Source organism: Peromyscus californicus, unplaced genomic scaffold, assembly GCF_007827085.1.
Source record: "Peromyscus californicus insignis strain IS unplaced genomic scaffold, ASM782708v3 Scaffold_15__1_contigs__length_86483966, whole genome shotgun sequence".
Classification (NCBI taxonomy): domain Eukaryota; kingdom Metazoa; phylum Chordata; class Mammalia; order Rodentia; family Cricetidae; genus Peromyscus; species Peromyscus californicus.
The window spans coordinates 21,397,447-21,411,259 of NW_026294447.1; the positions used below are offsets into that span (position 1 = coordinate 21,397,447).

The window sequence follows — 13,813 nt, forward strand, 5'->3', positions numbered from 1 at the left end:
AATTGACAGAGTCCATGTTTACTTAAGGATCCAGAATTTATTTTAAAAATTTAAATTTTATTATTTCTGTATATGGGTGTGTGTCTGTGCATGTGGGTGCCCGTGGAGGCCAGAGGAGGATGATAGATTCCCAAGAGCTGGGGATTATAGGCAGATGTGAGTGTTGGGAACTGAATTCTAATAGAAGAGCAACCAGGATTCTTAACTACTGCCATCTCTCCAGCCCAAAGGATCCAGAATTTAAATTTCTGTTCCTGAGTTTAGGTTTTGCACCCTTTCTGTAGAAGAATCATCACTGAATATTGACTTAAACAGAGCAAGAGTAGATTTCTTGAAAACCTTGAAATTCTCCCCGGTGAATAGATAGAGGATGGGAGAAAACACAGAATTGAAAAAGATGGTCACCGTCGTAAGTACCAGAGTCAATGGTAAAAGTAGTGACTGGTTCATGGTGAGGACCAAGCCGCTATATACATGGTAAGGCATCCAACACACAAAGAAAGAGATGACAGCGGTCGTCATGACCTTGAAGGGCTTGCCGGATTTAAAGAGTCCCTTCTCTTTCATCTTGGTGGCCACTCTTTTGTAGCAAAAGATGATGACCAGGAAGGGCAGGAGGAAGCCCAGCAGGAGGCGGCCGATGAAACAGGCTGTGTGAATGCCTTGCCTTAATGCTTGCTTCTCTTGGTTCTCCCAGTTCGTAGACACAAGGTAGTTATTTTCACACAGCATTCTGCCTTTATGGTCGTCATGTGTCTCCCTGAAAACCAAATAGGGCATGCTGAGGATAGTGGCAGAAATCCAGATTCCCAAGACTATTCGGGAAGCCCAGCGTGGGGTTCGGTGCTGCTGGGCCCACACTGGGTGAAGGGTGAGGAGGTACCGATCCACACTGATGGCAGAGAGGAAGAAAACAGAGGCAAACATGCTCACAGACAAAGTGCTGTTGAGGACTTTGCACAAGACGGTTCCAAAGGCCCAGTGATTGTCCTGAAGGTAGGAGATGGCCATAAATGGCAGAACCGATGTTGAAATAAAATAGGAGAGAATGAGATGGAAAAATAAGACAGTATTGACAGTCCTTTGCATCTTGAATTTCAGCATCCATAGATAGAGGCCGTTGCTGGTGGTACCGATTATAAACGACATGAACAAAGAAACAGCAATGATTATTTTGGGGGCAGGAGTTGGAACACCGGTGCTGTTTCTTACTAAAGTAGAGGCGTTGATCACATAGCCAGAGGAGTTGATCTGATCCATAATTACCTATGAAGGGAGGAACAGAGAAAAAAAAATGAAGAACAGCAACAAGGATTAAGTGAAGAAATTAAAGTAGTAACTTTGGTATAACAATGGTCCGTCCGAAGGGTGACATTTGAATAGCGTAGTATTTCTATAACAATGCTTATAGATTATTTTCTAATGTCTGTTCTTTTTTATTATCAGGAATGAAGATCAAATCACTCTTATTTTAAAAATAGAAATACTTCAGATGACATGTATTAAATAAACATGAATAGCACTCCTCCCAGAAACAATTGTATTTTTCTAAGCATTAAGATGCTACAATTAGATTTTCCTCAAAGCCTAGTTAGATGATATTATCTAGTGTTTTAATAGTTAGTGTACAACAGTAAGGACTGACCTTCACAGAGGAGTCTACGGTTGCCACAAGATTCTCCAATGCCTTCTGAATTCTAGATAAAAGAAGAAAATGTGTTTTAGGATACAGGAAGTAATTTCTTTCTTAGGGAAGGGAAAAATGGAAAGAAGAAATACAATTCACATTTATCCAATATTTGTAAAAGCCAGAGTCTTCCTATAAAAATAATTTCTTTGATTTTTCCAGAAAGCCCATGAGGCAAATCTTTGTTGTTGTTTTGCTTGCTTCTGTTTTATTGAGACAGGCTCTTACACAGCCCCGTCTGGCCTCGAACTTTCCATGTAGCCAAGGCTGACCTTCCGCATCGGATCCTCCCGATATCACATCCAGGGTGTTGGGATTACAGATGTGGGTTTCCACTTACAACACGGAGGCAAACCTCCAGGCAAGGAGAAAGTAGGACTTAAAATGGTTAAATGTCTTCTGTCCACCGTCTTCCACCATGCCTCCACGATGGCGTGTGGGGAAACCCATCACTCTGTCACGCTCTTTCTCTGAAAGCTGGTGATTGATGGGAAGTGTCTTTGATAATGTTTCTCGAATCAGTGTATTTAAATATCAAAGTATTTAAGAATATTCAGTTTCTTGAATAATGGTTCCTGTGGTTAAAAATGTACATCTGAGAATGATTTAAATAGCTGTTATTATAAAGTCATATCAACAAATTGGTTTTTGACAAATGGGATAAAGGAATAGAAATTACTAATGATGTATTTTTTTTAACCACCAAACAAAAACATTCTAAGAAAGTAAAGAGAAATAAAATAATTGCTGTTTAATAATTGGTCTGCGAAGGTGACTCAGTCAGTGAAGTGCTCGCCTTGTAAGGATCTGAATTTAGTCCCCAGAACTCACGTGCAGATGTGAGGTGCTGGGCAGTGATGGTGCATGACTTTAATCCCAGCACTTAGGAGGCAGAGGCAGGAGGATGTCTGTGAGTTCAAGGCCAGCCTGCTCTACATAGTGAGTTCCAGGACAGTCAGAGATATGTAGGGAGAGACCCTGTCTCAAAAAAACCCACAAAAAACAAAAAACAAAAACCCCAAAAAAGTGATGTGTGGGTCCAGAGAGATGGCCCAGTGATTAAGAGCTCCTGCTGCTCTCAAAGAGGAGCCTGATTTGGTTCCCAGAACCCACCTGGCAGCTCAGGATCATCTGCTGAGGCAGAGGCAGGAGGATCTTAGCAGCTTGAGGATTGACTAATTGCTGAACCTCAGGCCAGTGAGAGGCATCACCTCAAAGGAGGTGGACTGTCTTCTAAAATGACACCAAATGTTGTCCTTTGACCTCCAAATGTACACACACTGAAAAGAAAAAAAAAAGAAATGAAAATCACAATTTTCTAAAATTAAATAGGCCTTCTAGCCAGGCTTTGTGGAGGTGCACACCTTTAATCCCAGCACTCAGGAGGCAGAGGCAGGCGGATCTCTGGGAGTTTAAGGTCAGCCTGGTCTACAGAGAGAGTTCCAGGACAGTCGGGACTACGTTAGAGAGACCTTGTCTCAACACCCCCTAAAAGCCTTCTAAGGTCTTGTAAAAACAGAAAATGGTTCTTTTTTTTTTTTTTTTTTATAGAAAAATACCTTCGTAGTCTGGTTTGAGAATAAACAGTGAAGTTATGGAACGTGTAAACAATGGTGAGGGAAAAGGCAACCCTCAAGAAAGAGGTTGTGTGATGGTCCTGGGGCCTTGAGAAGAGGGAAAGAGAGAGAGAAGGAGGAGGGAGGGAGGAGGAAGGAGGGAGAGAGGAGGGAGAGAGGAGGGAAGGAGGAGGGAGGGAGGAGGGAGGGTGACCTTAGGTACAGGAAAAAGCTAGGAGGCATGCAGAAGTCCTGGAGAGAAGGAAGTATGCCTGCAAGAGGTTAGCTCCGAGGATGTCAGCACAGGGATTTTCTAATACCCAATTTTAACTCACTTGCTGTGTTTTGTGTGAAAAGTGCTCCTTCTCCTGTTAACCTACAATTACCAGGTATTGGGGACTCCACTGGGGAGCAAATGGAGAGAGCTCGGGTTCCCAGTTTGGAATGAAGGGAGATGGAGAGAAAAGAAGAGTTGCTGGAGCTGAGATGTACAGGATATGATGTCCATGGTGGAAAATGCATAGATGCGGGTGTGTGTGTGTGTGTGTGTGTGTGTGTGTATGTGTGTGTGTATGTGTGTGTGTGTGTGTGTGTGTGTGTGTAGGATGCCTGTGATCTGTGTGTCTGTGGTGCATGTGTGTATGGAGGTGCATATACAGTCTATATGGCACTATGGGGTGTATTTTTGTCCATGGCTTATATATATGAAGTCCTGTGTGTGCATATGTGAGCATCTGTGAGCCGTGTGTGTCATCTGTGGTGTATTAGTGGGGTGTGTGTATGCGTGTGTACACTGTGTGTTGAGTGTGTGTCTGTCCTTACTGTGTGCTCCTCTCTGCAAATGGTGGATGTGTGGTGTTGGGGTGCCTGGGTTGTGCATGTATGATGATCTCTTGCTGTGTATGCATATGGGAAGTTGAATTCTTGGATGCGTTATTTGTTGAAAGGAGATGGCTTGGGGCACTCGAGTATTAATCAATGGGGCAGCAGAACTTGGGCTTTGGAAAATCACAGCTCTGAGTGTTGAGTCTTCTCTACCTACCCCCTTAACCCCTAAGAGTTTTTATGAAGACTAAATGGGACATTGGGCTTAGATTACTTACCTCCCTATGTGGCTGAGGGCAAATATTCATTTTTTAAACATGTCATTTTGCTCAATTTGTTGTAGAGCCTCTTTGGCATTTTTAAAGTTGCAAACTCTGTTTCCTTCATAAAGTGCCCATACTGAACTCTGGGAACCTCTGCAATTTCTAGAGGATTGAAAGTCTAGCTCCTCAGGCTGAGCTCTCAGATTTTCTTATCTTGACACTTCGGTACTAAGAAGTCCTCCACTTGGGACACTGAGCTGCTTTTTTGCGGGGGAAGGCCTCAGGAACTTTAGACTAGCTGATCTTTAGGAAGCCCAGAGATCTATTAATTCAGATGATGGTGCCAGAGGAAGCCTGCTGGGCCTGGGGATCTTACCTCAGAGCTGTGTCTTTGTGCCAGGTGCCCAAGATACCACAGCAGCAGTCTTCTCTCTAGAGAAGGGCGCCCTGATCGGTGACCCTGCCTCCCCTCTGCGGGCCGATGCTACTCCTTGATCTGACTGTTGATAGACCCACCTTATCTTTCATCTCTGGTTCTTCTTTCTGTAGAATGTACAGCGGCGGCGGAGGTGGAGTCAGAGGACCACTTCTCCAAATCATTTCTCCATTTCAAAATGAGAGTCAGAAAGTTCTGTGAGCAGTCATTTCAGTTAAGGTTAGTAGGATAATCCCAGGTGTTAAACCACTGGTTTAAATGACATCCTTCTGTTTGCTCATCCCATCCAACTCTCTGGTTTGGTGCTGGGGATGGCATTGGCATATGGACCATCAGTGTTAGATACAGGGCAAGATGGTGAGGCACAGGTGACATAGAATCCGGAAGTCATCTGATCTAGACAGGGAGAAAATTGTTCAAGAGAAAAACTTAAACTCTGACTTCACATTAAAACAGAACTAATGTGAAAGGCCCAAGAGTGACGTCACACAGTTTGGAAAGAGGAAACGTGGCAGGCAGAACAGTTGCATCTGGACAGTTGCTGGGAATGGCAGGACTACAGAGCTGGTCCCTTAACTTACACAGAGAGGTGTCTGTGAACCTTCGCTGGCTTACTCCTCTCTCCAATCCATCCCTCTCTCTTTTCAGATCTGCCGTTGTGCCGACCTCCATCCATCTCCTCATTTCTCCCCCTCCCGCTTCACTGCACTGTAGAAAATACATCAAAAGCACAGTGTGGATTCAGTGGTGAAGAGCTTGGGAACAAGAACCATTATCTACTCTGCTAGACTCAGGATTTTAACGCTTGTACTGCTAGACTATATAGACTTGTTTGAAATGGGCTTACATTTTTAGTTCTTAATTCATTCCTGGCAGTGAGCTTCAACCTAAGTACAGATCTCCTTGGCAGGTTAAGGGCAAGTTTCAAACTATTATATTTCAGAAAGTATTTCTTCTGGGTTTTTATTTGGGTTCATGTACAGATCCAGATGTAATGAGGAATTATTTGGTCCAAACTGGCTCATCCTGAAGATTAGTAGACAGAGTCTTGGAGAGGTTAAGCAAATCACAATAGGTTTTTCACCAAACTCTCGTTCTACAGGTGAAGGAGTCGAGACCCTTGACACAATTTGAGATCTCATCCGAGATTCTTTGAACAGTTAATGAAGACGTTGAGGCAAAAATAAAGTGTGCTAGGAATTCTGATGCCCTGTGTGTGGGAATGACAGCGACTGCTCGGGGGGGGGGGGGGGGGGCTGCTCCCCTTACATAGAAACCCTCACTCTGCCTCTACCTCTATTATAGATCGGTCTGCATCTCTCTCTACATCACCAGAGTCTCAGTTTCTCCATTTGTTAACATAAAAATAAACAACAGGAATGCATATTTGAATTATCCTTGTAGAGATTTGATGAAATCCTCTCTAAAGGCTCAGCACAGTGACTGGCACAGGGCAAGTGTTAAATGAGTGATGGCTGATATTGACATTATGTAAGTTGTAGCAGAAAGAATACCTGCTAATCTGGTGCACTGGTGGAAATGTATCTAAATGCTAAAGAACTAAGCCAGGCGGTGGTGGCACTTGCCTTTAATCCCAGCACCCAGAGGCAGAGCCAGGTAGATCTCTGTGAGTTCAAGGTCTACAGAGTGAGATCCAGGACAGGCACCAAAACAACACAGAGAAACCCTGTCTCAAAAAACAAAACAAAACAAACCAAACAAAAAACCCAAAAAACAAAAAACCAACCTATAAACAATTCAAAGCAATTGCTCTTAATGTTTGCAGTTATTAAAGATGATATCTGAACTGAGTAGCTGAGGGATGTTGGAGAGATGTTCTAGACCTTAGAAACAAGATGCTTACAGACTCTTCAGCAGCACCATGGGCTTCTTCTTTTCTTAATTTTTTAAAAATTATTTTTTTTGTGTGTGGGCTGTGTTGCCTACTTGTATGTCTGTGTACCACACATGTGCCTGGTGTCCTCAGAGGCCAGAAGAGGGTGTGAGGTTCCCTGGAACCGGTGTTACAGATGGTTGTGAGCTGCCGCGTGGGTGCTGGGAACTCAACTGGTGTTCTTTGCAGAACAGCAGGGCTCTCAACTGTGGAGCCCCTGCCTTTTCATTTCTATCTAGGTCGTACTGTGGTTGGATCCAACAACACAAATCCGGTTCCGAGGAGTTCCTGACTTGAAATCACCTGACCTAATTAAAAGTGAAAGGGAACTGAATGGAGTCACATCCCCCAATGAAGCCACAGAAGGGAAGCTATTTCTCCAAGCAGGCCGTGTACTTCCTTACAGTGTCTGACTGGATATGGGAGGAAAATGCCACTGAGAGTATTCTCAAGAGAATCGGGAAGATGTCATAGGTTTTCTAGTGATGGGGAGAAAAATGAAGCACTATTCCATTTTTTTATTATTATTCGTGAACTTTGTTAATTATACAATTATCAAAGAAGACCCTGGTCTAAATTCCTGTATTTTCATTGGTGAGGAAGTGGCATAGAGAGCAGCTTTGGGAAAGCATTCGCCCAACGGTTTCAGCCTGACTGAAGCCGTAACTATTGGGAGATCTTTTAAAACAAGGTAGAATGTTCCCGAGATTCAGTGCCTTCATAATCTAGGCTTTCCTGAGTACTGATTATAGTAATGTAAGGTACTTGTTTTGCTCCTGGGGATATGAAGTAAATGAGAAGTGCTGTGTTATTCTGGATTCTACATCCCAGAGGAAAAGATGGACCATCAACCAGTTAGCGGATGGAGAGGAGAGCAGTGGTACCCAGACCATTAAAGGATGAAGAACGTGGTGAGCGGGCCCGGGAGATGGCTAAGAGGGAAGAGTGCTTGTTACGCAAGCATGGGAACCTGAATTCAGTGCCTGGAACCCCCAGGAAAAGCTGGATGTGGTGACACACATATGCACCCCACTGTTCCTACAGTAAGACGGGAGGCAGAGATGGGAGAATCGTCCAGAAGCTCTTGGGCCAACTAGCCTGGAGCCACGGAGTGACGGAAAAGAGAGACTGCCTCAGCAAGGTGAAAGCTGGAACTCCCCCAAACTCATTCTCTGACCACCCCACCCCCCACGGCACATAGGCATGTGGGAGTGAGTGCACAGCACCACACTGGACTGGTTAGGTTTTGTCGATTTGACACAAATTAGAGGAACCTGGGCAGAAGGAACCTCAGCTGAGGAATTGCCTCCATCAGACTGGCCTGTAGGCAAGTGTGAGGGGCATTAATGGTTGATGTGAGAGAGCCCAGTTCACTGCGGGCAGTGCCACGCCTGGGCACGGAGTCCTGAGTTGTACCAGAAAGGTAGTTGTGCAAGCCATGGGAAGTGAGCCTGTAAGCAGCTTTCCTCGTGGTTCTGCTTCACCCCAGAGCCTGTGTAAGCTCCTGCCTTGACTTCACTCAGTGTTGAACTGTTGTGTGGAAGTGCAAGCCAAACAAACCCCCTTTCCCCTACAGTTGGTTTGGTCAGTGTTTTATTACAGCAACAGAAAGCAAACCAACACACGCATGCGTGCACGCACACACACACAGAGACACACACAGACACAGACACACAGACAGACACGCATACATACACACACACACACACACAGAGACAGACACACACACATACACACACACATACACACACACAGACACATACAGACACACACAGACACAGACACACATACATACACACACACAGACACATACACACACAGACACACAGACACACACACAGACACACGCAGACACAGACACACACACACAGACATACACACAGACACACACACACAGACACACAGACACAGACACACACAGACACATACAGACACACACACACACAGACACACACACACAGACAGACACACATACATACACACACAGACACACAGACACATAGACACACACACACACAGAGACACACAGACACATACACACACAAACACACGCACAGACACACAGACGCATACACAGACACACACACACAGACACACGCAGACACAGACACACACACATAGACACACACACAGACACACAGACACAGACACACAGACACACACACACACAGAGACACACAGACACATACACACACAAACACACGCACAGACACACAGACGCATACACAGACACACACACAGAGACACACGCAGACACAGACACACACACATAGACACACACACAGACACACACACACACACACACACACACACACACACACACACACACACACACACACGGTGAACGGCTTAGTGACTTTAGATGAGCTGATCCGGAAAAGCCTCTTCTGAGATGTCATTTGATGGGATTGGGGTGACAAAGGAGCTGTGTGATGATCCGGGGAACAAATACACCGTGTTACTCCACTTGAGGTAGGAAAACCTGGAGAATCATTCATCAGTGCCTGTTACCTCCTGTCAGCAGAGAGATGCTCCGGGGAGTTTTAGCTTCCTGGGCCTCTCTTTTCCTCCCCTCCCCTCCCCTCTCCTCTCTCCCCTCCCTTCTCTGTCCCTCTCCCTCCCTCTCTTTGCTTTCTTTCTTTTGTGTGTATGCACATGCGTGTGAAGGCCAGAAGTCAGTGTCAACGTCTTTCACTATCACTCTGTACATAATTTTTTGAGGCAGGATCTCTCAGTGAACCGGAGGTCACCAATTTGTCTAGACTCACTGGCCAGCAAACCTCAGGGATCCTCTTGTCTCTGCCTCCCAACACTGGGGTTACAGGCTGGCACCACCCATCTGGCTTTGATGTGGGCACTGGGCACCAAACTCAGGTCCTTGTGCAGCAAGCACTTTTCTGGCTGAACCACCTCCCAGCCCCAGTTCTCTGGTGTTTTCTCTGCCACATTCGTAAGTAGAGTATGATCTTGAGACCAGAGGAGACTTTGGGGTATGAGAAATTGTTTCCAGCAGAAGAATAAGCCAGCAAGAGGGTAAAGAGAGAGTCACAATGGGTGTCGCAGTAATCCTTGGCATCTGTTAAATAGTCTTGTAACATAGTTGTTCTTGGACTGTGCTTTCGTGGCCTCCCAGGTGTAGTAAATAGGAGTGGGTTTACTGGAGACCACCCACCATCTTACCCACTATTATTCAGAATGATGTTTCTTTGTTAGCCAGCTGATCGTGCAGGCAGTTTCCGGCTTCTTCAAAGGAAGAACTCCTTACAGCAGTGAGCGATACAGCAGGACCAGCTATCCTGTGTCTCTGACATCACCATAGTCACCAGGAAGCAGGCAGCTAAGCATCTGAAAAGATGGAGGAAACAGCCTCTCAGTCAGGGCAGGAAGCAGAATATTGAAACCCGTCAGTGAAACACAAGGCGTACTATCTAGATCCAAGACCGGGGACACCAGACAATCCCAAAGGAAAGAAAAACTGAAGAGATGGTGCAGGGGGTCACAGAGGTTCTTATACTCACAGGTAAGCGCTAGGGGAACCGGGAATGTTAAACACACGGGGCTGTCTCTCCAAAGGGAGAGGTAGATGTCTAACCTTTTCCACCCAGAAGGCTGGGAATGGAGGTGGTTAACGACCTGGTGGCTTCTGTTCTAATTGTATGGCCAGGCCACATCTGGCTCTCCAGGACTCTTCTGTGTATCTCCCTCATTCTCCCCAGACCCTTACCTTGAGCATTGTTTCTCAGCCAGTAGAACCCATCTTTAGGGAGATGTCACATGTACTTTACAAACGGGAGCACAGGTGGTGAATAGCCTGCTGACATTTGTGCTGTGACCGAGACCACAACAGATCCTCCCCGAGACCCTTCAGATGTCACATAGGTCAGTCTATGGAACCCATCTTTATGTAAAGAGGTCGCACATGCTTTGCAAATGTCTTAAACTTTTCTGTACACGGGGGACTGAGTTAATCATTACCAGGGAACTTTTTTCCAAATGGCATTGTGCTTAAATATGCTCAAAATAAGCTGCCCAGGGTCAGATTCTCAATGTTTGAACAAACACCAGCCCCTGAGTCATACTGAATCAAGACTCCCTTTTTGCCTCACACGGAACAGCACTCTGCTGGCCTGCGTGGTCGCAGAGACCTCCCACAAGATGGCTTTTCCCGGCAGAAAGTTACCTCTCATCTCCGCGTGTCTTTTATTTCTAGTACCTTGGAGGTGTTTGTGCCCTCCCTCCTGGAACAAAACTCAGCTAATGACTTCCCACTTCACCGAGATTCTGAGAAGTTGAGAAGTACCCCCAGCTCGCTGTTCGCAAATGTGCGTTCCTCCCACTGCTTCCCGTTTTAAAACAGTGCCTCTAACCTTCCAAGGACAGCTGTTACAAACGATCTTGGCTGTGATTCAGAACATTGCAGCAGCGTTTGTTAAGCTAGCCCTTAGACCCTCTAGAAGCACCATGGTCTACCAGGGCTCGCAGAATGCTTGGGTGGCAGATGATTCCCAAGTCACCTGGGGGAGGGCGTAGGAGAAGAAAAGTGGCCCTACATGTGTCATCGAACAGAGAGCCTGCTGGGAAAGAAGGCTGCGCATTTGGCATCCTAGGCTCTAGTCCCGCTGCTTCTCCGATGAGTCAACTGGTGTCCCAATTCCTCCACAGAGGTAGCTGCTGGTACTCAGAGAAGCAAATCAGTCTTCCAGCTAAGTGGCAGATCCGGAAGGCCTTGTGTTCACCAGGCACTGTGCTGGCACTCTAGATAGAGACAGAAACCAAAGGGGAATGGCTCCCCCGCTTTGGAGCTCCTGAATTAGTGTTTGTCTTAGTCACTCTTCTGTGGCTGTGCTGAAACACCCTGACCAGGCAACTTCATAGAAGAAAGCGTAAGAAACACACCTCCTCTCACAAGGCCGTACCTGCTGTTCCTCACCCAAACTTTCTACCAACTGGGAACCAAACATTCAAATATCCGAGCCAATGGGGGCGCCATCCATTCCTATTCAAACCACCGAAGTGGTAAACCCATCAACTAGGATGCAGATGGCAGCCGTGCTGACTGATATCAAGGGGAAATTGACCTGGAGCAGGGAGTCGGAGTTTTTCTCAAGGAAGGGACATTTGAGCTGACACTCACTGAGCATGGCGCACTGGCACTGCCAGCAAACCACTCCTGCCAGAAGGCCCCAGGCGCGTTTGCGAGTGGAGAGATGTTCAGCACAGGGAGAGGGGCAGCGTTGGTGAGACCGAAGAGGCACAAAGACGTGCAGCTCACAGGGCCAGTCAGCCAGGGCTTTGGAGCCATGCTCATTCTATTTCATCTTACCTTTAGAAACTGCATTCCTAATTTCTGTGTGTGTGTGTGTGTGTGTGTGTGTGTGTGTGTGCACTTAACACAAGCTAGAATTATCTGAGAAAGGGAAACAACAATTGAGACTATGCTTGCACGTGTGTATGTGGTGTGCAAGTATGTATATGCCCCTGCTTCTGCACGATTGTGCTTGAGGGCCAGAGGGGAATGTTAGGTTTCCATCTCTGTTGTTTTCTACCTTATTCCTTTGAGGCAGGGTCTCTCCCAGCGTTTCAGCTAGGCTGGTAGACAACAACCCCAACAATTCCCCTGTCCCGTCTCTACCTCCTGTAGTACTTACGTTACAAGTGTGGGCAACACCATGGTCAGCTTGTTATTATGTGGGTGCTGGGATCTGAATTCTGGACCTCACGCTTGTGCAGCAAGTGCTCTTAACCCCTGAACCAGCTCTCTAGTCCTGATTCTATTGCATTTGGTTCTCAGGGTGACTAGAAGGGAGAAAATACTGTATGTATCTACTTTCTGGCTCTGCCATATCAAAACGCCACAGGTGACTAAATAATAGGAACTGATTTTTCTTAGAGTTCTGGAGGGCTCAGATCAAGTGCACATGTTTGCTTTCCTTGAAGGCTTCTTTGTTTAGTTTGCAAATGGCCTACCTTTGCTGCCTTTTAAGATAATTGGTTATTTGTTTTCTTTCTTTCTTCCTTTTTCTTGGTGTGTGTGGGGGGGGGGCGGGGGCGGCATATGTACCACACACACATGTGGAGTTCAGCGGCCAGCTTGTGGGACAACCCACAGTCAGGCCTCTCCTTCCACCCTGTGGACTCTGGGGCTGGATTCAATTGCCAGGCTTGGCAGCCAGTGCCTTTATCCACTGAACATCTCACTGCCCCTTGACGTCCTTTCACAGGGCATGTTCTTCTCGAGTCCTCCTGGTTCTCCATAAGCCTGAATGCCCTTTTTAAATTTTAAAAATTCATTTATAAGGACACCAGTCAGATTGACTGAAGTCTCACCTTAGTGGCTGCATTTTAACTTAGAGGCTTCTTGAGTGGCCCTGTCTCTTAGTGGTAATGTATTCTGAGATACGGTGGGTAGAATTCAACTTATTTGAATTTTGGTGGGGGGGGACATGATTTAGCTCATAACATCATGTACATGGGTGCAGTGCAGAGAATGTACCGAGGGGACAACTGTGGGGATCTGAGGATCTGAAGATCTACAAGGTAACGTGGCAACTCAGGAAAACAGCAGGAGACAGAGAAGGACAATGCGCTCCAGAAGTCTTTTCATGGAGGACTATTACAGGGCTGAGGATGGGGGTGGGGTGTCAGGTGACTCCTCAGATTTGAACTTCTGCTTCTGGCTGTGGTGCAGTGTATTTAAAGAGCAGTGAGGGGAAGAATCGAGGGTTTGTGGGGGAAGCTGAGGGTTTGGGTTCTGCCGCTGTGGAATTTGAGGTGCCTTTCAGACATCAGGTGGGTGGTGAGTCTGCTGTTTTACTGTAAGCCAGCTTCCGTGACACCCAGAGTGGTGTTGGGGACGCCATGCTCCCTAGTGAGCCAAGTTGCTTGGCATATGGCCCTTATGATTTACTTTGGATAGGGCTGTTGCTCTTTTCAAAAACATGCTTTGACATGCTTAGAAATTCAGTCTTTCCTAAACTAGGGTTCAACAGCACCCTGTTAACTTTGCAGAGTATTTCTTTAGTAGCTCTTCACAGTCAGCTTGACCTGTGAGTATTGGAAGGTGCCCAGAGAAATTACCTAGTGTCATTGCCCTCTTTTTGAGGATAAAGTTGCTCTTTTCATTTTCTTCCTAAATGCCTAGTAAGAAAGGAA

General features: G+C 46.1%; 1 protein-coding gene across 1 annotated transcript; it reads right to left on the reverse strand.

Annotated features, from left to right (window-relative positions):
- Positions 1 to 240: 240 nt before the first annotated feature.
- Positions 241 to 1,260, reverse strand: Gpr33 (G protein-coupled receptor 33). Its single transcript, XM_052738177.1, has one exon. It carries the CDS (start codon positions 1,258 to 1,260, stop codon positions 241 to 243), a length of 1,020 nt encoding a protein of 339 aa, XP_052594137.1.
- Positions 1,261 to 13,813: the final 12,553 nt, after the last annotated feature.